Source organism: Phaseolus vulgaris, chromosome 4 (genome assembly GCF_000499845.2).
Source record: "Phaseolus vulgaris cultivar G19833 chromosome 4, P. vulgaris v2.0, whole genome shotgun sequence".
Taxonomy (NCBI): domain Eukaryota; kingdom Viridiplantae; phylum Streptophyta; class Magnoliopsida; order Fabales; family Fabaceae; genus Phaseolus; species Phaseolus vulgaris.
The window spans coordinates 2,997,184-3,024,176 of NC_023756.2; the positions used below are offsets into that span (position 1 = coordinate 2,997,184).

Here is a 26,993-nt window from a genome sequence, read left to right on the forward strand (position 1 = left end):
TATGTCTGGTCAGTCCAACCCAATTGGTCCTGACTTCATACCCAACACTAAATGATCACCTTTTCTTAGACCCTTTCTAGGATAAAATTGTTTTCACAAGTGATGGTAACTCTAAGCAACCATGTTATTCTTTAGAAAAGAAAGCTTTCCTTGTATAATGAACACAATACGTTTTAATTACTGTGCTAATTTGCTAATTATACATTATAATCGTGTTTTAATTTTATCGACCTATTATTTTCATTTTAATGATTATTATAGTTGTTTTAATAATTTTAATAGGAGTTTGTTAATCGAAGTTATAATAACTATGGTCTTCTAAATTCCTGGTAAGTGTTGATGGTATTTTAAAAAACCACAACAAAGTTATAATATTTTGATTTCCTATTTTATTTTTCAGTTCCCACGTTTTCTACACACATTTCAGAGGCATATTACATAACTTTTATCATTGACTTTTGGTAGCACACATCTCTAGAAAATGTCTCCCATTCAGACTCTACAATTCAAAACAACTCTTTCCATTTTCATCTCCTCTTAATCATAAGAAAAAAATTCAGACACACAAAGATTTCTCCCTACTAGTAAAAAAAAACTTTTATTAAGACTTTTTATTAGTATTTTTTTTTTCTGTTTGATTTTTTAAAAATGATTTTCTACCTATTTTTTCATGTCGTACTTCTTTATATAACTTTTAGTGGTATCTCACTAAAAGAAATCATGAAATATAAAACAATTTTTAGATACCAAAATAATTAGTTGCAATAGTAACTAAATTAGAGACCATTTTAGAAACTAAAAAAAAATAGTTTCTAAATTAGTTTCTATTATTGTTAAATAGTTTCTAAATTGGTATCTAATTAGCGATCAAGGTTTTAACTACCAATTTATTTAGTTTCTAAATTTGGTAGTAAAAATCTTGGTTGCTAATTAAATACCAATTTAGAAATTATTTAGCAATAATAGAAACTAATTTAAAAATCAATTTTTCTTTTAGTTTTTTAAATGATCTCTAATTTAGTTATTATTGCGACTAATTATTTTGATTTTTAAAAATTGATTTTTATTTCATAATTTTTTTTAAGTGTGTTTTTCTTAATAATATGTTTTATAAGTTCGGAACCTATGCTTATTTATATAGTGGCACATCTTCAAGTTTCTTTGTATGTACACTTACAAAATTGAGTTGCATAAGTTTTAGTTTTGATCATATTATATTTTTAATTTAAAACCTTGTAGTCTAACACAGTAATTATACTATAGCTGAGTTAGTAGTAATCTTTGATTGATTATTATCTAGTTATTTGCATCAAATTATTTGGCAAGTGCAATAAATACTTTTCAGTTGTTGTTTAGCAATAATTAACACACATAGATAAAATTACATGGAGTTGAATAGTGTAAAAGTCAGTAAGGTAATTATTTCATCAAGGTTATGCAAGTTATTGAAATTTGATAAGAATTGACAAAATTAAATCTATATTCATGTCAATTCACGTGTAAAGACCCCATTAATCAATTAATTGTCTCAAATTGATTTTGAAAGTTCTATTGTATTTGTTTTGACCTATGAAGTTTGTTAAGATAACATCGTTAGGATCAATCACCGTATTTGAGGTTGTTCTTAAAAGACACCTAAGTAGGTTAAGAGAAGAAGATGTATTTAAATTACCATTGACCTTGACTCCTAAATAACGTGAAAGTATATACTGATTGTACCAGTATCGAACAGTACTATTTTCACTGCAAGAAAAAAAATAATAAAAAAAAGACATGCTTAAGCACCAAAAAGAAAAGTTTTCCCACTAAATTACTATTTTTCTTTTTAAATATGTATAAAGAAATCTAACATAGAATTTCTCCCTCAGTTTTTGCTCTAGACTTGATAAATATTGACCTATAAGGTTACGTTTTTTAGATAATACATACACACACTGATATTTTTAAAAACTTTCCTGGGTGATTCAACCATGGGTCATTCCCTTTTCCTATAAGTCATGTTTACGGTTTTTAGGTTTTTGTTTATTTTATGATTGAATATTTTTTTGTTAAGTATGACTGAACATTAAGAAAAACAATGGTTAATCTTCCAATCATATATTTTTGTTTGTATGACTAAATATTGTCTATCAATTTTAATATTATTTAATTTAACTAATTTTTATTGATTTAGTGTTTTAAAACAAAATTTTTATATTCATTCACAAGTCAATAAAATGAAGACAATGATATTTTTGTGTGTGTAAAACTATCAAAAAGAATTGTCTTGTAACTTTGCTATATTTCATGCATCACCGGTAATATTTAAATCTTGATTAAATTAATATATATATATATATTATATTATAATTTGAAACAAATGACCAAGAACATTCAAAAATATTATTTAGTTTTTCAATATATTTAATTTTATGACTGAGAATGATATTGTAATGTTTCACTAATTTTAACCTTTAAATTTATTTTAAAATTAAATATGCTATGAGAATTGTAATTAAAGTTACAATTAAACTCGAAGTCAAGTCTCTTGAGGAATGTCCAAATAAGCTTTAAACATTACATCATTCAAGTTTTGTTATCATATTATGATTATTATTATACTTATTACTAATATTATTAATTTTATTATATTATTAATACTATTAATATTACTAATTTTATTATTATTATTATTCATATTATTAATATAATACTAATTATATTATTAATTTTATAATATTAATAATATGTTATACTTATTAGTTATTATTATTATTTATGATTTTATAATTAATTATATTATAATAATATTTTTAATATTATATATAATTATTATGATAATAGTTGGTAGGTAATAGAGATTCGTGGGTAATAGTTGATAGGTAATAGAGATTCGTGGGTAAAAGTTCGTATGTAATAAGATCCGTGGATAATAGTTGGTAAGTAATGTTGAATTTACTCACGAATTCATATATGTAGATAATATTCGTAGGTAATGCTGAATTTACCTACGGATTAAAGTTCGTGGATAAAAATCTGTAGATAATACTGATTTTTTTGTAGTGGCTTAAATTTATGGGTTTGAGATTTGTTAGGTTTGTTACGGTTTCTAGGCTATTGTTTTAGAACTTTTGGGTTTGTTGGATTTTTGGGTTCTATAAGGTGTAAGGTTTCAAAAGTTTAAAATGGTTAATTAGGAAACATGGATTCTCGAATTCTACATCCCTAAGCTAAATTTGCCTTGATTTTCAAAACCATTGGGACACATTGGGCAAGATCCTAAAGAAATTAAAGAACACTTATTAATTAAGCAACTCGAACAATATATAGGAATTTTTTTGGAGGCTTTCGAAAAAGATGAACTAGTATGTAAAAAGGACAGACAATGTGTTGTTTGAATAAATGTTTTTGTCGTCATAAAAAACAATGGTTTGATGAACAAGATATCATATGTTGTGTTTATGTTTTTATGTTTTTTATGATAAAAAATGACTAGATGACTTGTATATTAAAATATCTTAGGAATATTTCTATAACTGCAATATTCATTAGATGGTCAGATAGATGATATGAGAGTCTATAACATATATTTATTAGACGGTCCGATAAGTTTTGTTAAGAGCATAACATAATTCAAATTGAATGTGTTACTTAGTTCTAACCATGATTTGCACAAATATAGTATAGAGTACATCCTTCAAGCATTAACAATTTTGTTCATGATAAATGATCTGCCTAACATGTTGAACAAATAATAGTATTTTTATTATAATTGTTAAAAAATATTCTAAATTCACATATATTTTGAAACCGCATTCAATTAAAGAAACATGAAATTAACTATATTGACTTATTTCTAAGAAGAATAGGATCAAAGAAACAAAATTTTAAAAAATATGACTTAAAAAAAACTATTTAACCTAAAAAAAACTATTTGAACATGTAAATTAATTGGTAGAAGGGGATGACAACAATCTTTCTCAGCAAGTACGATTGTACTAATAGAGAAATATTTACGATCTATACTTAGATACATGTGACTTTTTTAAGTGATCATATAACCACTAAATATAAAAGTTGATATATTTTTTAGGAAATTAATTAATTTTTTATTAAAAATTAATAATATCAATCCATTTATATATAATTGAATGGAACTTCAACACTTACACCGCATCAAATTTTATGAAATAAAAAATCAATTAATATTTACTCTTTCTACACTACAAGAAAATGATTGAATGGTAACTAATTTAGAAACCAAAAAAAATTAGTTTCTATAGTAACTAATTTAGATACCATTTTATAAACTAAAAATTATTGGTTACTAAAATGGTATCTATTATTAATAAAAATTATAAAATAATTAGATACTATATTTTTGGTAGCTAATAATAAAAATAAAAAAAGTATTTTTATAGAAACCATTTTTTTAGTCTCTTGTTAAAATGTAATTGGAAACCATTTTTTTAGTCACTTTTAATCTATTTTAGAAACTAATTTTTGGTGTTTAAAAATAATAAAATTAGAAACTAATTTTATAGTTTCTAATCACCATATAATTAGATACTTACATTTTTAGTCACTATTATTTGAATTTAGATACTAATTTTGAGATAATTAAATTTTATAAAATTAATTATTAATCATTAATTTATAAAATATTTTAAATTAATATGAATGAATTTCCAAATTTATTAGTTTTAGTATAATATTAAAATAATTGATATCAATTTAAAAATTACATTTAAAATAATATTTTAACCTTTTAATTTTATTTAAACATAGAATTAAATTAATAACAAATTCAAAATATTGTTTAAATTAAAAAATTTATGAATTAATTTAAAATAGATATGTATACTTTTTTTTTAAACTAAATAGTGCAGTTTTCAATTTCTAACTTTAACTCTCTTTAATATTTTATCTTTTGTACTTATCTCTCACTAAGCACACACGCACTTGCACTCTGCAACACTCTGCAACGACGACGGAAATGGCTACTCACCCTGGAGCAAGGACGACGGAAACGACAACTCACCTGCAGCAACGACAACGGCAACGCACCTGCAGAAACGACGACGGCAACGGCAACGCACCCTGCAGCAACAGCGACGGCAACACACTCTGCAACGGCAACGGCAACGGCCTCTGCAATGGCGACGACAACACATTCTACAACAATGCGTTTCTCTGCTCCGAAGGAGGCCAACCTCTTCAACCTTATCATTGTAAGTTTCGATTCGTGATCCATTCTCGCCTTTGCTTATCTTTCCCATCTTAAAACATCTTAAAACCCTAGATCTGTTATTTGTATTCCCTCATTTAATTGCTAGTTGAGTGTTGTTTGGCTTCTCTTTTAATCAATCTGATATATTGAAATTTAATTAAAGAGCATCACACAAAGTATAATCCTCATATGTCATTATTTTTCTACCACTGGTCGTCACTTCAAAGTGAGTTCAAACAAACTGTGCTGAAATATGAGTTTCGGTGCTATAGTTGGTACTTAGAATTATGATAATATAGTCCAGAGTATTCAGTGACTGATTGTAGATGATAGACACACATGCAGACAGGGTCAGTCACAGATTCTATTGTTCAACACTTTGCATTTGCATAGCCATAGATATTAGGCAGAGAAAGAAAAGAGAAAGGAAGAGGGAAGCACATACACAGTGGAAAGATAAACTCACACTATGGATTTCTTTTTAGTCTACATACTAATATTTTTTACTTATTGATGATTAAATCTTTGTTAAAGAACATGGTTGGTCATTTTTAATGATTGTTTCATCTGTACAAAAGTTTGATTCCAAAAGTGTCTTCAAGGAACTTGTGTTCAAATTCAACTTAGCCACTGTCATATATAGTAAACTTTGTTTTAGCAATCAAAGAAATGTTTGAAACTATTGTAGTCAAGAAATATTTTCTAATATGAAATGTTTGTATGATTATGAAAATATATATTTTTTCAAATAGAAAAGTGGTAAGAAAGAGTATCAAGTTGGTTTTTATTTTTGTTTGAGGGGTTAGTGATACTTAGCACTGCTATGTGTTGCTGTTTTTGGGGTTTCACCCAAAGGACTGCCTTTTGCCTTTTCAGACCACCTACAAACAGATACTACCTAACAAAAGGGTGAGCATCAGCCTCTTTAAAGTGAAGCCAGATTCCAGTTGAATCACACTTGGGAGAGTCTACCTCTGAACCCAGTATAGCTGTTGAAGGGTAGGTATGAGTTGAGTCTTGAAGCTACCTTTGGGTTTAAAGAGATGTGAATGGATTCTGTGCCTCAATTATTTAATCTAAATTGTGGAGTATTAATTTTGTTGTACAAACAAGCCCAAGGGTGCTAGAAGAGTTTGTTTAATTCATTTTTTTACTCACATTTTCCCTTTTACTTGCTTTTCTAGATAGATAACTTAGAATCTAGTACTCACAATAGTTTATCGTGGGTTCCAATCAGCTTAAGCGATTTGGACAAGTATAACTTCCAAATTCAAAGAACGTGGATTATACTACCGTACTGATAAAATTTTATAAGAATGGTCACTTATATTTTCATTTTAAAGGTTTAATTTGAGTCTGACTGTCTACTAGCTGCTTCAAGACATGTAATTATTTTTTCAGCTGTTAAGGCATCTCATGAAGACGGTTTCTCAGCTGGACACTGGAAATAAGTCTGTTGGTACTATAGCTTATATGGCTCGAATGGAACAACTGATGTAATACCACTATGATGTTAAAAAGGTTATAGTGAGATTGGAGATTATGCCTAGTCTAACCAAATCAGTTTCATGATATCCAAATCAAATATGGCTTTATTTAATATTTCTATTACTAATTATGAGTTGTAATATTATGCTTGTTTTATTCCCTGCAGCTGAGGATTGGTTGAAGCCTAATGTTGTGTTGGAAGCATTTGAAGCCAGGGCTGCTAGGATATGTGTTGCTTGTGCTCAAAATCTTAGCAAGTTCTCTAACCCAGAAGAGAGTAAATGATTTAATCATCTTTTAAGTCAGAAGCCTAGTGTTTGTATTATTATATTCTTAATATTATCTATAAACTAATTTATTGTATGTAATATAAGAATCATTTTTTGAGTAACAATGCATCCTTTGTATATGTTTCAAGGTATCATATATATTTGTTTATCATAGCTTAATTTATTTCTAATGATTTATCTATAAAAGAGGAGCTAAAACATATTGGAATCTGAATTCATCTTCTTGCATGAGAGTAAATAAAGTGTTTGAGTTACTTTTAAGTAAAATCTATCACATTTGTTGTGACAGACAGCTTCGAAAACTTTTACTGGCTAATTTTTCTAATTTTTATTTTTTTTCTTAAACCTAATAAGCAGTTCCAAAGTTAGTTGTCTGTTTATAAATTTGCATGAGAAACATAAAATTAATATTTATATTTACTAAAATAGAAAGATAAAGTACAAATATAGATCGGTGAAAATTCCTCTTGAAATAAAATGCATCTAACAAATGGCAAAAAGAATATGTGATGTTATTTATGGATTACTAATGTATATATTTCTTTATCTTATAATGTTTAAAAAAACTATGAAAATAAAATAATTTTAACTTGGGTTTATTTGATTATCTTTTGTTTCTATCACAATCTTAGTTCACATTCACAATTTATAAAAAAAAAATTGTAAAATTTGAAAAAAATTACTCACTTCTTACCATATCTCGATTATGAACATAATTGTTTTGAGTTGACAAACTCTATAAATTTATTTTAAAATTAGTAAACTTAAATTTACAAATAAATATAAAATAGGAAAGAGTAAGTAGGTAAATAAAATAATATTTTATAATAAATTATATTATTTAGAAACCAATATAGTGACCATTTTTTGGTATTTATATATTTGGTCACTAAATAAGTTTCTATATATTTTGGTCACTAAATTGATTTCAATGAAATTGGTTGTTAATTTGGTTTCTATATAATTGGTCACTAAATTAGTTTCTATATATTTGGTCACTAAATTAGTTTCTATATATTTGGTTACTAAATTGGTTTTTATTTAATGGTAACTAAATTGGTTTCTAAATTAGAATCTAAATTGGTATCTAAAATTAGCGACCATGATTTTAGCCACTTAAGACTATTAGTTTCTAAATTGGTCTCTAATGAAGTTAGTGACTAATTTTATCATTTTAGAAACCAAAAAATTAGTTTCTAAAAACACTTTTTCTTGTAGTGCTACTTATTTTGACAATTGATATTTATTTAAAATCTAAATATCATTTGATAAATAATAAATATTAAAATTAACAACTGTCTCGTTTATATGAAATTTCACCTGAATATAAAGTATGAAAAACGTTTAAAAATATACTACAAAAATATTAATTTATCGATGCTGAAGACATGCAGAAAAATATTATCAATAAATTTGTATTATAACATATTTTTTATAATAAAATATATGTTGAGAAATTATCATTTACACGTGTAATTGAAATGACATTAAAATACATGCATAACTTACATATATACAAAAAGAAAATAAGGAGTTTATTATCAACGGATAAAATAGAATAATACAATTATGACTTTTAACAATTTCCATAAAAGTTTAGAATTAATTGATAATATGAATTTTTTTATGTGATTTTTATTTGGAGATTGAAAATTCACATTGTTGTATCAATATTTGACACATTGATCTAAATAAATTTTAATTTTGAAATAAATAAGTTTACTTCATCTTTACGAAAAAGGTGAAGATATTTTGTTCTTGTTGGTCTCACTTTTCTCTTTAATAAAATAATAAAATATAGCATAGTGCAAGCTTTTGCTTTCTACCAAAGTTTATATTATATTATCACCAATTCAATTTGGACACACAGGTGGGTCAAATACTTTATATTATCAATTTATAATACTATAAATATGTCTTTTTCAATACATAAATATTTATTTTAACCAGTAATAAAACTATGTACGCATCTGTATACAAAGGATATAAATTAAAAATATACATATATTAAAAGTAACCCTTCATATTTAAAGAAATCATATATATATATATATTAATCCAATTAAATAATTTGGTTTCTAAAATATAATAATACTAATACATAAATCTCTAACAAAACATAAAATACAAACTTTATGTTGATATTATACTGTTATAGAAATTTACAGTTGTGTATATCCATTCAAACTATTTATTTATAATAAAATTAAATAAGATCAAATAAATAAATAATAGAATTAAGAAAGGTAGTTAAGTAAGAAAGAGTTTATATATGAACTAATACATTATTTGTGAACTTTAAGTAAGAAAGACAAGGGTGATTTCGTTGACTGCATATTATAAATGTTGCTGATTCCAAAATATATATATATATATATATTAATTAATTAATTAAGGATAAACATGAAAATAGTTTTCTAAATAAATAATTGTCATAAACTAATTTGTTGATCACTGTATTATTCATCAAATATGTATTAAGAGTTATTTTCATTTTCATTATTTTATGCATTAATTTTTTATATTTTTTTTTATGTCTCATAACGTCTCTTCGAACACATTAAACTATATATATACTAACTACATTGATCAACACGAAATCCTTATAAAAACATTTGATATGCATGATTTGATAAGTTCAAGAAATATATCAAATAGACTTTTTTTTATAATTTTTTTCCTAAATATTACATTACCCTAATATGTCACTAAAAAGAATAGATTTAAAATAATAATGTAAAAAATGTAGAACTTATTTTTTCTTAATTTTAATTAAGTTAACAAAGTGTTATTTTGTACTTCATATTTTTATGGTATTTTCAGCGGAATTGTTTTTATATATTTTAGTTGTAGAGTGTCACTTATTAGGTGTCTGAGTGGTAAACACAAATTTTCATGCATGTTTGGTTTTTTTAAGTTAGACATAAATTTTTCATGTGATAAAATTAAAATATTTTTAAAAAATCCATATTTATTTATTTACTAATAAAAAAACTATTTATAATTATATCTAAATTATTAAATTTTAACAAACAAATATAAATATTGCATATATTATCACATTCCTCTTATGAGTTTTTAACTATTATCTCATATTCAAAGCAATAATATTTATCACCTTAGTGCACTATATACTATTTTTTTTAATCATATCTCAAATGCAAAATATTTTTTTTGGAAAACCAGCTTTTTTTAAAATGAGTTTTTCAATATAATATATAACACTAATTTTTAGCTATATAAATTGTGTCATATTATATGGGTTCAACATATTTTATTGTTAAATTTTAAAAACTTCATTTATAATTTTTAGTGAAATATTTTTGTCTGAAATATTTTTTATTTATTAATAAAATTCAGACTCAAAATCGTATTTATAATATTAAAATTTATCATGACAGGCACCACAACTTATTTATCAGTAAAATATAATATAATTAAGAACACTCAAATACTTGTTTATTTATTGGTTTTTGGAATAAATCATTTACTGCTATAAACTATGTAAACTCCCTTATTTACGTGAAGATATCTGAACTCATGGTTTTTGGAATAATAAATAATTTACTGCTATAAAGATGTGTGCAGATTAATTAATATAATAAAAACAAAATGCAGAACTAGGTGCCAAAAATCAATTAAATAACTCATATTTCAGGTTTCCCACTTGTGTTGAACATAATAATATTTCAAATGGCTTCACTAAAGTGAGATTTTTTTTTCTTTGTTAAATATTATCAAATAATCATTAAATAATTCAAATATTATCCTAATTCTTACTAATCTGTATGTAACAGATTCCTTCTATCTGGAATAACAGTAAGTAACTTTAGGGTTTTAATTTGTTTTTTAAGTTGATTGCTTTTAGTTTTCTTTTAAACATTAACTTTTTTATTTTAAGATAAGATATATTAGTTAATTAATTTTCTGACTGGGTAAAAATAAAGATAAGGCATTATTAAAAAAATAATATATAGAAAAAAACTTATATTACAGTTACTATAACTGATGAAAAAAAAAATTGAAACTATACATAAAGAAGGATTATGAAATATAGAATACAGTGTGTAATAAAGAAAAAAAAAAGAAAGAAAGAGAAGGAGTATATACTATATACTATATACTATAGATTATGCAGATATTGATATGATACTACCAACATTAATATAAGATATTAAATGATGGTATATAATAAATTATATATATAAAAAAGAACCCGCTGTTGAAACAGCCCACTGGAATGGCAAACATGGCCCCTGGTTTTCTGATTTTGCTTCCAAAAATCAACTGTTTTTCTCTCTCAACTAACCCTGCCACCACTTCTTCTACCTCTTTTATATCAATATCAATCCACATTCCTTACCCACCTCTGCTTCACCAGCACAATTTTTCATGCCAATTTGTAAAGTTTTCACACCAATTATTATTGTTGTTGTTATTACTAGGATCATATAAACCTTTTACCCCTCACACCAACACAACACTACCAACAACATCAACTGTGAAAAAAAAGTACAAAGAAAATAGTTGCACATGTACACAGTTAGAGAAACTCTACCCTTGTAGCTCATTATTAATTTTTTTTAACTTGTCACATATCACTCTACCCTTTTCCCCTGTTTTTGCTCTGTTTCTTCTTCTGGGGTGTCTTTGTTTTACATATTGGAGAGGCTTTTGGGGTGCCCATTTGGTGAATTTGAGGCTTTGGGGTGTTTTGGCATTGCATTATTGAGTTGGTGGGGGAAAGTTGAGACCTTTTTTGGTGGTGGTGGTTTTGGATGGGGATTGAGAAGGCCTTAACTGAGAGAAAAGGAAGAGAATTTTGTGGAATTTCGAGGGAAACCATTGCCAGCAGCAACTCACGGCGGAACCGGCGGCGGGAGAGGAAGAAGCCGCCGGTTCAGATGCTGTTTGAGACTTGCAAGGTTGTCTTTGCCTCTGGGGGGACAGGCTTTGTTCCTCCCCTTCGGGACATTGAAAAGTTGCGGTCTGTTCTAGGTACTATACCATGTTGTTGTTTTTCTCTTTTTCTTTCTTCTTTTGATTTATGATTGTGGCATGTGTTGTTGCTTGTTATTGGTTGCTTTCCCTCTCATCTGGGTGTCAAAATTTTGATCTGGAATGAAAATGTTTCAATTTGTGTGTTTTTCATCTTGTTGCAAAATGTAATCTCAATTCTAATGTGGTATGGGGAAATATGTTGGATTTTTCTCTTCTTATTGGAATTGTAATAATTTAGTTTGGTCATGGAGTTTGTATTGTTGGAGGGAGGGTGGGTGTATTTTATTTATTTAGTATGTCTATTTAATGTCCCAATACAATAAAATAATGTGAATTTTGATGTGTATGCTTTTGGCAATTGCTTCAATATCACAAATTGCACCAAACTTGTGTGGGGTTTCTGCCTCTTTTATATTCTAATTCTGTGTCTTAACGTGCATGCATGTGTCTTGCATATATGTTCCGAGGTTTCTGCATTGGCTATCAAATAAAAAATGCTTGTTATCATGTGCCTGGTGTGCCCCCACGGATATATATTGACATTGAACCAATTTCACAGTGTGATGTCAACTACGTGTTTAATTCTAATATGAATGACATCAAACATAGTGAAATCCCTTTCTTCTCTCTCCTCCCTCATTTTCTCATGTGGATAATTTTGATTCTCTATATCATTATTTTGGGGCTATTAAGGTGATAAAATTAGCTAGATTAATGGTGATCCAAGACTTGAAATCCTATTATTAGGTGGGAGACAAGACAACCAATCAGTGGATTTGCTAACAAGTTGAATGCTTGTAGCAATTTTTTTGTGTGATGATGATTGCCAAAGAGGGAAAATAAAAATTATTCTGTTTTGGAGGCCTATCACAACACTCATTGTTCAGTGGGAGTTGTTAAACATAGGAATGCTACTCATAGTTGGTTTTACATGTCTGAACCATAATTAATGCACATAGTGAACTTTTGTTGTATATATGTTCCTTTGAAACCACTAACTTGCTTAATCAGTTGCCTGGACCACAGGTAGCTGTACAGTGATGTCAAGAATTATGAACCAATTGTTTTTAACTGTTCTTGTTTTTTTTCTTTGAGTTTAATTATATATGTGTCATGAAAAACATGCAATGCAACTCCTGTGGTCTCTCTTTGTGCAGATGGAATAAGGCCAGAAGACGTTGGTTTGAGACCTGATATGCCGTATTTCAGGACTAGTGCCTCTCAGAGAGTGCCAAAAATCCAGTACCTGCATATTTATGAGTGTGAAAAGTTCTCGGTATTTGCACATGCTAAACCTGAAACTGATTTCTTGGTATGAGAGTGAGTGCTGTTTTGGTGTTGATGGTGACCTTGTTTTGTTGTGTCTTTTGTTCAGATGGGAATATTTTGTTTGCCACCTTCTGGGGTTATCCCTCTTCACAATCATCCTGGAATGACGGTTTTCAGTAAGCTACTTTTTGGCACTATGCACATCAAGTCATATGATTGGGTAGTTGACATGCCTCCTGAATCTCCTAAAATCATCAATCCCCCAGAAAGTGAGCATTTTCCTGTTTTTGTAGCATATCCATGTACTTTTTCACTGTGCTTAGAACATGTTTCCATAACTGTTACACGTCTTTCTAGAAAATGCTTTTAGAACAAAAGATGCAAAGAATATCTTTCTTTAAAAGTACTTTCAGAATCCAAATGTACATTCAAAACGATTATCCAAGCATAAACTTATAATGATGCTTTAAGATAACATTTGGTACATGCCCTTCTGTGTTGAACATGCTGTCTGGTTTAAGAATTTGTTTTTGTAATGGAGAAATGTACCTAGAAGGGGTTTTGTTGCCAACTAGAATTATCTTTAATAATCCTATGGTGTGTGAGTTAGAAACTTCCTTAAGTAACCCCAATAGAACTCTCAAATACCACACAAATCTTTCCAATAGTAAAAAATCATCGTGTACTTTTCATCTCAGAATGATGTGATGTGAATATTTTGGTGATGAAAGATTGATTGCTATAGTTCATGGATACTATGTATGGTCATGTCTTTGTTTACTTTTACGGTGTCTGAGTTCAAGATGCTTGGTGAATATATCTTCTCAGTTGATTTTTTGTATTTGGTCAATATATCTCCCAAGTTTCTTTCCTGCTGAAAGAGAAATGCCAATGACATACTTTTTTACATGCCTTTTCATTAGTCTCATTGAAAATAGAGTGGGATCCACATGATTCAGAGGGCCCCACATAAATTTTACTTAATAATAAAGGAGTTTGTTAACAAATATATTCCCTCCTCTCTATGGAAAATGTGAGAGGACACTTTTAGCATGAAAGGGGAATTGGTAAAGTAGCACCAGTTGCTCTTTCATAGTAATTTTTTACTAATTTGTAATTATAAGCACACCTTCTCTAACAAAAAGGCAACTAATCTTTATATTCTAATTCTGCAGACCAAGCTCCTGAGATGAGGCTAGCCAAAATCAAGGTTGATGCTGATTTCACTGCTCCTTGCAACCCCTCCATCCTTTATCCAGAAGATGGGGGCAACATGCACTGTTTCACAGCAGTGACAGCATGTGCATTTCTAGATGTTCTTGGTCCTCCATATTCTGATAGTGAAGGCAGACACTGCACATACTACCACAATTTTCCATTTTCCAACTTTTCAGGTATCTTGCCACTAATGCAGGCATGCATGCACTGTTATATATACCTTCTTTCAAGAAAAATCAGGATATTCATTGTCATCCAAACACAAAATATCATATAAGATTAGTTTGTTAACTTTTTTCTAATAACTACTTTAAAAGTTATACCAACCATGATTTTACAGATCTGTGCATAACATACACTAAAACCAAATATTGTTGCTACTTTTTATTGTAGTTTAATTATTTCTATTAACAATTATGGATGCACATTATTTCAATTTCCAGTGGATGGATTATCCATACCAGAAGAGGAAAAGAGTGCTTATGAATGGCTACAAGAGAGGGAGGAACTTGAAGACTTGGAAGTAAAAGGAAAAATGTACAGTGGTCCAAAGATTGTGGAGAACTAAATGGCTAATAATCTTATCTTCTCAGATCACATACACTATCTTTCAGTTCCTGTGCTTAGTTGCTGCAGCTGCTGCTGCTGCTGCTGCCAAATACCTTTACAGATAATTTTTCTGTTAATTTCTTTCTTTTTCAAGTAGAGAAACAACTCCTGTGTTCTTCTTGTACCTTTTTTTTTGTATTCTTAGTGTTTTTGTTTTCTTTATGAAACATGAGGCGCTTGCCATGCACTTGGTGCTGTTTTCAGTCTATATAGTTCTTTTGTGTACATACCAAGAAACAGAAAAGGATAAAACTCACTGAAAATTAAACTTAAATGAAGTTGCAATTTGTAGGCTAGTTGGTTATTTAATTTAGTTCACTCTCTTATGATTTAAAGCAGCTACTATATATACAATTCATGTATATTAATAACTTGGTATGCAATGCTTCAGTAAAGAACACCAATATATAGTTTTCAAATATAAAAAGGTTGAGATATAAGATAGTGATAAATTTTGGTAAGTTTTATTTCTCACTTGGAGAATCTCTTTTCTAGTTTAGGAATGAAACAATATTTAAAAAAAGAAAGAATATTAGAAGTGTTGCTATTCCTTTTCAAATGGTGGAAGCCTTTAGCAATTAAGAAGATTATATAATAATATTGTATAGACTTTTTTCTTTACCTTATACATTATCATACTAATAATATACACTATGTAAAACATTTTAAGGTACTATGTTTGTTTTCTAGACAGGACCATTTTCATAATAACTTCAATATATATAACTTTATCATTTTAATTTTATTACGAGTAAAGACAAAAAAAAGCACAATGAAGAGAACAACTAATGTAAAATACAAACCATATTAAGAAAAACAAAGAAATCAACAAAAGAAATTAACAAAAATATAAGTAATATTGCTTATATGCAGCATATTTTCGTGCCTATGCCCTCACAAAATCAGAAAAGAAGAAAGAAGATAATGCTATAGTCGAATTGCTTAACCTTTAATTATTTGTATTAATTATAATGCTTTTGTGAATTTGTTTGAGGACTTTTGAATGTAACAGAAGATGTTTTGTGTGTATTGATTTGACTAAAAATTGGTTATCACATATCTTATAGGGTAGATATTGTTTTCTGTTTGTCGTAACTTGTATTTGAGAATTGGTTGATGATATGTAGAGATTGTAGTAGAGTCTCTAGTATAGTTGTAGGTCAGGTGTTACTAATTCATTTTGACTTGTTTGTATAAAGGTTAAGATAATTTTGAAATGTCTGTATAAGGGTTGGAACACATCTAAAGTGTCTCATTTTGTAAACATCTTAAATTATACAAAGACAAAAGACAGTTCAAATGATTTTCTGTGCTGATATATATATATATATATATATATATATATATATATATATAAAGCTTTATGTGTTATCTGTGAGAATAGTTGCATGCATGAATGAATGATGCTGACATCATAATTAAAGTGATATATATGTGTATATATAGGTATTAAACTAGGCACGTAGCTCCCATGGTGTGTGTATGAGAGGGTAACTGTAGGAAAATGTTGCTGCTGAATTATATATATATAGTTTATTAGGTTCTTCTTGACCTTAAGGGACAAGGAAAGGTGAGAGAGAAGATTTGATGCACGTGACAGAGACATGAAACCTTAGAATGCAAGTTGAAGCTAGCTGGAATGTCCAACGTAAGGTGACTCCTGGAGCAACAAGAGGGTCAGAATTTTCACACACAAAAATAAAACATTAGCAGAGAAAATGGAAATCGTTTTCCATTTTTAAGATTCCTTCGTACAACTTGATGTGTATAGATAACTTCATTTTCGTACTTATCATTTAAAAAATAATTTAATAATTCACAAGAGGTTTAAACTATGAACCAAATAAATTATTTTATTAATTAAACAAGTATTTTTGGTTCTTTGATCTGATCAGGTTTGTAGCCTGGATTCACAACAAAACTGCAGGGTTTTGGCCCAACTCAAACTTTGCTATCAGCAAAGAATTATTTAACATTTTTCGTACATATCAAGATATCATGTACCCTTCTTTTGGATATATACATTTTTTATAATAATCTTTATTCATGGCTACAATAAAAATTACAAATATTTTAAGTTTTAGTTTTTGCTTATGTTTTTATAATGTGATTCAAAATTTCTGAATGTGAAGCTTATTCCAATGTTTTTTTTATCAGTAATAAAAAATAAATAAATGGGAAGCACTTCAGGGATGGTCCAACCCTTTTACAAGAATACATAGAATCTAAGATCTAACTTGACACTTAGAACAACCAGACAAAAGACCAACCAAATCAAGCGCTAACTAGCTTTACCGAATCAGCCGTATACAAGTCAAAGGATCCAGAACCCAACAAGGGTAGGAAAAATAAACTACGCGGTACTTTGCAGAAATCCAAGACCACACCTTTACTTGCGCCGAGGCAAAAACTTCTAATACATCTGTCACTCCTCCATTAAAGACGATCGAGTTCCTATACTTCCAAATTTCACTCACAATTCCAACTCAAATTGCCCCCCCAAACATCATTAATCGAATCAGATGCCTGACTCAACCTGAATTGGATAAAATTTTGCATATGATCCAAATGGATTACGAATGACACTCCAAGCCACTCAAAGCAAAGACACCAGACCCTCCAAGCAAAGTCAGAAACGGAGAACAAGTGACTCGGCGACTCTTCAACCTTCCCACACAAGCAGCATACAGGGTTTTCAACCACCACCCCGCGCCTTACCAAATTAACCCTAGTCGCAATCCTATTCTCCAACACCCTTCAGGCCAAAAATACAACAAAAGGCAATACTTTACACCTCCACAACCTACAGTAGATCGGAGAGAACTCCCCATCACTTTCTTACCTTAATATAAACCGAGTTAACAATAAAACTTTGAGCCCGCCTTCGAGATGCTGCTATCCAACCCCAACCCCCCAGCTTATTCCGATGATAGACATAAATAAAAGGAGTTATTGCTATTAGTTCATATATGGGCAAGTGGCATGAATAAATTATATTATTCAATATAATTAATTTGAGTTAATTGTATACTTTGATATTATTTTCAGAATTTTGAATATTTTCAACAATGTTATTAGTTGATTGCAAATTTAACATGTTTATGTGATGGATGATGTTGATGTGGATTGGAGATGTGAGATAATAACAATAAATACACAGGACTAATGATATGATAAAAGAATTACATATTTTTATTTACTTTCATATTTTTATATATTTTGCCATTCAAAAGTTAAAACCTTACACATTTTATTGTAGTTTAGATTTTTGCATTGAAATAAAACCAAAATATAAAATGATGGACTAAAATATAAAAAAAAAATTAACTAGTTTCACTCTGATTAATAACACCAGCCCAAGAATATCTTTCTGTTTATTTTTAATGATTTTTTTAATTATTGATATCAAGTTTCAATGAAGAAAACATGAAGAACAAAACTTTCTTTTGTTAAATGAAATTAGTTAAAAATATATTCATTAATAACAGAATTAACTACTTTTATTTATGTTTGAATCTGGAGGGATTAATTGGTAATATTATGGTTTTGGTTTCCCACTGTTCCTTGCTGATGGATATAAGCATATGAAGTGGGCTTTTTTAGGTAAATTGGTGGCAAGTTCTTCCTGCACCATATCAATTTCAACCTAACCCTATCATTATTCATTTTTTTCAAAATTATTTTTTATTTTGGATTTGAATATCCAGAATTCAAAAATTATAATTCAAAAGTTAAATTTTTGTTTCAGAAAAGGAAATCCAAAATGCAAAAAATATATTATGAGAAAAAAAATCCAGAACATAAATTCTGAAAATACATTTTGGAAAAGAATTTCGGAAATCAAAAATGTATTATGGAAAAAAATTTCTAAAACACACAATCTGAAAATGCATTACAAAAAAGAATTTTCAAAATTGAATTTTTCTTTAGGAAATTTAAATCCAGAAGTATTCAAGAAAAGGAGATCTAGAAGTATATTTTTATCCACACTCTTATTTCATTTAAGATATTTTTGTCATTTCACAGAAACATTTTCGTCATTTTTAATGACAGATTGACTGCGGCTTGAAATTGATATGGTGTAAGAAGAATTTTCCTAAATTAGTTTGAGAATGGTTTTTGGGAAGAGTATTTCTTTTTCACCCCTATGGTTTCCTTTTGTATCCCAAGGATTGTTTAAAACACAAAATTAACCTTAGACATCCACTGTCTCGGTTAGTCTCTCTTTTGGGTTATGTGATATAGGAATTTTTCAAATTATAAAATTAAGAAGTGTTTTTTTAAAGAGTAATTTCATATTGTGTAATTATAAATTTTACAAAGCCTATTCTAAATTATAAAAATCTAAAAGTCGTTTATTTTTTGAAAAAAATGACTTTTGAATGTGAAATCTAGAATAGACTTTTAAAATAACTTTTGGATTGTATAAACTTATGGATTTGAAAGTTACATATGAATTGTACAATTTAGAAGTAGTTTATTACGAATTGTTCAATTCCAAATTATGACTATGATTATGTGTGATAACTAAGTAGGATTGAAATTTGTACATGATGAACATCTAATTGAAAACTTCCAACAATTTCACCTTATGAACTTGAAAAAAAACAAAATAGAGTGTGCAAATGAATGTAGATAAGAATTATATGGATGATATGGAACCATAGGAATATAATTATTTTTAAATAAGATAGTGTAGATGTAGAAGAACATTTTTGTATAGCCCAAATAAATGTTTGGACATTGATAAAACATAAGATACCTAAAGCCTATTTTTCTTATTCTGATTGGGTACAATGCCCAAAGCTATGTCTAAAAAGGTTGTAAACAAAAGTTTAAAGCATTTTGTGAGGTCAAAGTTTTTTCTAGTTCTTGTCCCTGGATGTGGTAGAACTAGCATACAAGTACACACAAGACAACAACAATGATATGCAACATGTTGTTCTTAAAGCATAGGTATCAATGAAGAGGAAAGGAAGACAAGCACCAAATAACCCTCTCTCTTTAGAGGCACCTCAAAAATACATGATGATAGTCGCAAATGCTTTTAAGTTACATGTCAAAATTATGCTATTTGGGGTCTTGTTCATATGAATTACAATTTGCTATCTATGTAGCACAAACACTGATACGACACAGTACATAAAATCTCTAAAATGTAGGACACATGGACACAAATCTATATATTATAATTATGAATTATATAAATTGACAATAAAGATTTATGTGCACAAGTATGTTCCAGATTATTTTTTGGAGTAGATGTTTTTCATGATTGGTTCACAAGGATTTGTTTCTTATTTTTATAATCATCATAGCAATTTATACAATAAAGTTTGAATTTTGAGAAAATTAATGTATTTTTCTTTTTTAAAATTGTGTTAGAACCGTACTAGAATTATCTTCTGAATTACTTTTTGAATTGGACACTTCACGGATACGTGTCCTACAGGTGTCATACGAGTGTCGGTGTACGGTATCGAACACCGACACGTCATTTAAGAGGAGTGTCCGAACTTCATAATTTGCTATATTTTTGTTAGATGTATATGTTTTCAATGATGAAAATCTGTTATGTTTCAACTTGTTGGGATGGAAATGAAGGACCTTTGCCAAAAGGAAGCCACCATGTTTTTTGATTCCTAATTTAGGTGATCATTCTCCTAAAACCTTCAGTTTTGTCATTTTATATCCACCATCAATATGATGTATTAGCTCATATGTAAAGTAGATGCAGGATGTCTATGAGTTGTATTATTTGGTCTATGACTTTTTTGTGACACATATAGTTTATCCTTTTATAATAGGATTAGAATATCCATTAAATATTTTATTTTATTATATTTTGCTATACCTAAGTAAAATTTTGGAATAAGTTATGAATTGTGCATAAGGAGCTTTCCAATTCATAAGCCTAATTTTGAATTATACAAGTCTTCCTATAACAAGGGTAAAATAGGAGTTGCAATATTTATAGGAGTACAAAACAAAAACATTGAGATGTAAAAGGAAATCCATTTTTGGAATTTTGGTTTTAGACTCAACTAGCCCAAACCATTGAGCCCCTTATTCAAGAATTTTACATCAATCCATCTTTTTCATTTCTATTCCCTTGTTATCTTTCATTTAAAAATTGCATGTTGAACTTGAATAAAGGAATTTGAATAACTCTTTAACCATAACAAGTGTTTTTATTTTTCAACCAGCAAGCCAAGGGAATTTTGGCTTCACCTTTTGTATACACTTGAATCCCTTTTGCCTTTTTATCTAAACAACAACATAACTTGATTATTATATATGTTTACTGGTTTTCATTAGAGGTATCAAGAGTAAAAAAAAAAAAAAAACTCTGCACGATTTTTTAATATTCATATCATTAATATATATATATATATATATATATTTTTTTTTTTTGGTGATGTAACTTTATAATATTGAAATGTATTTATAATAAGACAAATTTTCATTGACATGAACATCTAATAGTTTTTTTTTCTCTCTAGATAAAGTGGTAGTTTCATTTCCATTTCAATGTTTAAGTTGGAGATGAAATTACAATTTTGGTCAAAAATCCAAATATCAAACAAGAACTTTTTTTTATAATAGTTTTCTTACTAACATATGATGTAATTAGTATTAATTAATATTCTTATTGGATAGTTTAAGAAGATAATTTGAATCATAATTTGCCCCCAATCAATGAGGGCCGGCGGCGGCTATATATAGATAGATAAATAAATAAATAAAAAGTATTGATAATGTACATTTATTAATTTATTAATCAATAAATTATGCAAACAAGTTATTTAATCATAATTAAAATAATATTTTAAGAGGGACTTAGAAGATTAAATGACCACTTAAACTTATTGAAATAGACATCTTGTTTATTCATTATTAAAAAAGGAATTAATTTCGTATTTAATCTTACTGAAAGTAAGAATTTGCCGAATTAACAACAGTATAATAATATAAAAAATATGTCTAATATTTTGTGGGGTTTTCTTTAAGTGTTTTAAAAATCCATTTCCATTTTACTTGCAAATATATTATTACTCCCTTTAGTTCTTAATATCTAACAAAAACACGTGTCAATTAAAATAATGAATTTAGTTAGTTCTGTTGATTTTTTTTTAAATGTTATTAATATACCAAATTTACTTTCATTGGTTTTTAATTTTTTATTATTCATTAATAAAAAATACGTATTCATAATATTTAATAAGAACAAGCAAAAAAAATCTCATAATTTTTTTAAAAATATTTTATAAAAGGACCATCCTTTTTTTTCTTCCAAAATGTAACTATTACTTATATTTTTCGATTACATGGAATTTTCCCCCTCCAATAAAAAACTATATATCAAAATAAAATTTGGAAAACTTAAATTAAATCCTAAAAAGTTCAAGAATTATTTAAATTTGTTGAGTTGGTATTAGTATTACAGCACATGATGACAACTAAGAACCACTCAGTCAACTTGACTCCACAAATTTATTATCCAATTAGATCTAGTTTGAATTTTCTTTTAATTATATTGAAATTGCAAAAGCTTCAAACAACTAAACTTTTATCATTGATTTATGCACTTTATTTGTTTTCCCTTCATATTAGGTTTTTCTCTTGCTATCCCTCCTAGCTCTATAAGCCCAGAAAACACCATTCTCAGTTTCCTTAAATGCTTGGTACTATAATACAATGACCAAGATCTTTGTCTTGTTGAGTCTTCTCTTCTTAGCTACTTCTGGGTTTGTCCATGGCTCTCATAAGAAGAAGGATCATATCAGGTTATTTGAGCTCAAAAAAGATGATCTTTCTATAAAGGTCACCAACTGGGGTGCAACACTTGTGTCCCTCATACTTCCTGATAAAAATGGTACACTTGCATCTTCCTTTGTGTTCAAACCTTTTCACTATAATTGTTTTTTTTTTTTTCTGTTTTTATTCATTTTAGGACATTAACTATGTTTTCTTTCACCATGAAGGAGTGTTGGGTGATATTGTTCTTGGATATGATTCTCCCAAGGCATACACTGTAAGTCATAACATGTAAATATTTCATTATATAATTATATATTATGCTTTTTTTTTTTGTAAAAGATATGAGATATGGATACAGTTTTCTTCTTCTTCCAATAATAATGCTCTTCAATGTTAAAAAATAGGTTTTTAAGCTTAACTCAACTTTATAAAACTGGCTCATGGGATGAGGGTTGCACCCACTTATATACGATGAAATGTCCTAATCTTTAGTCGATGTGGGATTTTCAACATTCGACATGAATTGAGACTAAGGACATATTTTTGACAAGTTTAGAAGAAAAGAATAAGAAAAAAACATGAATTTTAACTTTTATATAATTAAAATTAGTTTATTAGAACCCTCTTATATAGCTTATTTAACTTTTTATTTTTAATTTTTGCATAAACTAATTTTAATTAGTGTAAAGAAGTCAGTTGAGTTCTTATATATATTTTCTTCTAATAGTTTTCTAGAGATGTTTGTTGAAAAATACCAAGATCTTTTTCATTTTAATGACAGAGTAAATTTTTTTATTCAAGTCTCAACACTAAAATTTGAATTTTCTGCATAGAAAGTTCACAATAAATTGATTTAACCATATCATAAATACGAGGAACAGAAGATAAATATAAAAGGAGGGAAAAAAGTCAACAATGAATGACTTTGAGATATAAAAAATTTGTTAATTTATAAAAAAGTGATAAATATAGTTTTGTGTGTCTGATATAGATCCAGATATCAAGGGAAAAGTCCATACGTGTTTAGTCAACATCTTGGTATATTTTATTGAATAAAAGTTTATTTTAATGTGAAGCATTCAACACGAAATCAGTATTATAATTTAAAATTTCAATGAAAATGACTTTGAAAATTTTGTATCTCCTTCATTTTCTTTATAAAAAATTGCAAACTTCTCTTTCTTCTTTTATAGAGTAACTAAAATGAAGAATATTTTGTGTAGAAATGAAAGAGTACCAGCTGAAAAACACCAGATGATTTTGAAGTGTTAAGATAAAAACACAATTTCAATATTAGGTCCATTTAGATATAAGGATCAGGGTAAGAGTATTTTTCATGCATTTGTAGTAAAATTATAAGAAAAAATGGATTAAGTGAAAACTAAAAATAACATTTATTTTAACACTTTCTTTTTCTACAAGAGAATTATCATGGGACAAAGAGGTATAATATTAACTGTGGTTAAAATTGCAAAACATTTTGCAGAATGATTCATCATACTTTGGAGCTACTGTTGGTCGTGTTGGTAACAGAATAGGAGGAGCTCAGTTCACTTTGAATGGAATCCATTACAAATTAGTAGCTAATGAAGGAAACAACACACTTCATGGTACACATGTTTTACCATAAATATAATTTTGAACACAATTTTTCTATAATTTATGGTCCATGATGCTGCAACATTATTCAACACAATTTTCTACAATCTATGGTCCATGATATTGAACAATTTGAAGTCTTAGTTTTCTCATATAGAAAGAGAAACTCATGCTTTCTCACTTACCTTATACTTATAGCTGGACCCAAAGCATTCAGTGATGTTCTTTGGACTGTGGAAAAGTATATAAAAGATGGAGACAGACCAAGAGTCACCTTCAGTTACCACAGTTTTGATGGTGAAGGAGGTAACTAAGCATGCTATCTGTTAACTTCATTTCTTTCATTTTGCTGAACCATGAAACCTGTATTTATGTGGTCAAATACACTTTTGCTTTCTCTTCTTATTTTTTTTTTCAATCAGTTCAATATTATACATCGACTAAAGATAAAGATAAGAACATTATCTAGTACATAATAGAAAACATACCAATTATATTTGTACATTTCTAAATATAGTATCAGAACAATTTAAAATTTAGTCTAATACAATTTGTTGAACTTATTAGGCCACCAATTATCAGACAGTTATGCTAATGATGATTCAATATTTGTGTTTCAGGATTTCCAGGGGACCTGATAGTAAGTGTGAGCTACATTCTAGGAAAAAACTCATTGAGAATAGTGATGAAAGCAAAAGCACTAAACAAGCCTACACCTGTGAATCTGTTGAACCATGCATACTGGAACCTAGGAAACCACAACAGTGGCAATATTCTAGATGAAGTGGTGCAGATCTTTGGATCCCAAGTGACCCTTTTGGATGATCATCTCATTCCCACTGGCAAATTTGCTTCTGTGAAGGGAACCCCATATGACTTCCTTGAACCACACATTGTTGGGGAAAGGATCAACCAATTGCCTAAGACCAATGGCTATGACATCAACTATGTTCTTGATGGTGCAAAAGGGAAAGAGATCAAGCTTGGTGCCATAGTGGTGGATAAGAAGTCAGGGAGAGTGATGAAAGTGTTCACAAATGCTCCTGGTTTGCAGTTCTACACTGCTAATTTTGTGAAGAATGAGAAGGGAAAAGGGGGGTTTGTTTATCAGCCACGTTCAGCACTGTGTTTGGAGAGTCAAGCATTCCCTGACTCTGTCAATCACCCTAACTTTCCATCAACTATTGTCACCCCACAAAACCCTTACAAACATGTCTTGTTGCTCAAGTTTTCCACCAAAATTCCACATTCCTTTTCACAATTCTAATTCCAATTCTGTGCTCTCACCCATTTTTTTTTTTATGTGCTTGTTGGTAGCATGACTCCTCTTGTGTTCATGCAAACTTGGCCTTGCTTCATTGAACTGAATGATGTCATATTTCAATTTTCTGCATCTATTGTTATTTCATCTTTACAAACTATGTTATGGTTATCATATTCTCCTATAGAATGCATTTTTTTCTAAAAGAGTACAGTTAGAAAAAGATTAGTCTGTATTATACTAGTTATCATTTATTATTATTACTATTATTATTGATTTGATATCATACTTCTTTATTTGTGAATGCCTTCCTGCATTTTCATCTTCATGTGTTTCTTCTTCTATTTCTATACTTAAAAAAAAAACAATAACTAAAATTACCTTTTTAAGTTAGGTTTTATTAATATTTATATTTTAGAGTATACAATCAGAATGTAAAATATGTATTTTAGATTTTACAATCCAAAATACAAATTTTATATTTCATATTACATAAAACATAATACAAAATTTGTATTTTTGATTTCTAGAATACAAAATTTGCATTTTGGACCTTACAATTCAAAATACTAATTTTGTATTCCAAAATATAAAAATCACAAATAATAACTTCAGGGATTTGTAATATAAAAAATCTCTGAATTACACATTTCTGAAATTAAAAAAAAAAAGTGAGAATATGAGGATAATTTTGGTAATTTTGGCAGTATGGGGTGTAGAAAGAAAATATAAAGGTGCAAGAAGAATTTACCCATTATTAGAAATTGATAAAATTCAGGCCCATATGGCCTATATGATGTAGTAACAAAAATGATATTGGCACACCCATCAATTTATCAGACACTTATAAAAGAGAATGAGAAAAAAAAAATGCAAGTATATAATATAAAATTATGAGTCTCAGTAGAGAATATAAATGCAACTATATCATGTGAATCATATGAATCTTGAAACGGTTTTATATCAAAATTTAGGTTTTAGTTATAAACTGGGCCATATAACTTGAATTGATTTTATAAAACTCTAATTTTAATTTTTTTCTTTCATTTGACAAAGTGATTAAACCGTATAACCCAGCCCAGTCGAATAATTATAATATTAACCTAATCTAATTAACACAATATTTTTTTTAATATTTTTACATGTTTTATGATATATTTTTTAAATATTATATTATATTTTTTAAATGTTTATGAATTCACCATTCAAAATATAAGTTTTCCTATTCAACTAGCATGCTTTCTACACGTATGATAAGTAAGTAAACTGAATCTTATACTAAATTATT

The 26,993-nt window shown here is 28.2% G+C and overlaps 3 protein-coding genes across 4 annotated transcripts; all 3 read left to right on the plus strand.

Moving 5' to 3' along the window:
• The first annotated feature begins 4,905 nt into the window (after positions 1-4,905).
• On the plus strand, positions 4,906-7,121 carry LOC137836879 (uncharacterized). 2 transcript variants are annotated; one of them, XR_011085349.1, is made up of 3 exons: positions 4,906-5,210; positions 6,611-6,730; positions 6,864-7,121. XR_011085349.1 is itself a non-coding variant. In XM_068645655.1 (2 exons), the coding sequence occupies exons 1-2, from the start codon at positions 4,976-4,978 to the stop codon at positions 6,980-6,982; spliced, it is 354 nt and encodes a 117-aa protein (XP_068501756.1). In that variant the 5' UTR covers positions 4,906-4,975; the 3' UTR covers positions 6,983-7,121. The 2 variants fall into 2 exon arrangements, 1 of the variants encoding a protein (XP_068501756.1); XM_068645655.1 differs by lacking the exon at positions 6,611-6,730.
• A 4,084-nt stretch (positions 7,122-11,205) lies between these two features.
• Positions 11,206-15,309, plus strand: LOC137836880 (plant cysteine oxidase 2-like). The gene is made up of 5 exons (XM_068645657.1): positions 11,206-11,985; positions 13,146-13,264; positions 13,364-13,526; positions 14,433-14,651; positions 14,919-15,309. The coding sequence occupies exons 1-5, from the start codon at positions 11,766-11,768 to the stop codon at positions 15,041-15,043; spliced, it is 846 nt and encodes a 281-aa protein (XP_068501758.1). The 5' UTR covers positions 11,206-11,765; the 3' UTR covers positions 15,044-15,309.
• Positions 15,310-22,623: 7,314 nt separating this feature from the next.
• On the plus strand, positions 22,624-25,911 carry LOC137836882 (uncharacterized). Its single transcript, XM_068645659.1, has 5 exons — positions 22,624-22,960; positions 23,070-23,119; positions 24,332-24,455; positions 24,643-24,750; positions 25,065-25,911. Exons 1-5 carry the CDS (start codon positions 22,783-22,785, stop codon positions 25,709-25,711), a joined length of 1,107 nt encoding a protein of 368 aa, XP_068501760.1. The 5' UTR covers positions 22,624-22,782; the 3' UTR covers positions 25,712-25,911.
• Positions 25,912-26,993: the final 1,082 nt, after the last annotated feature.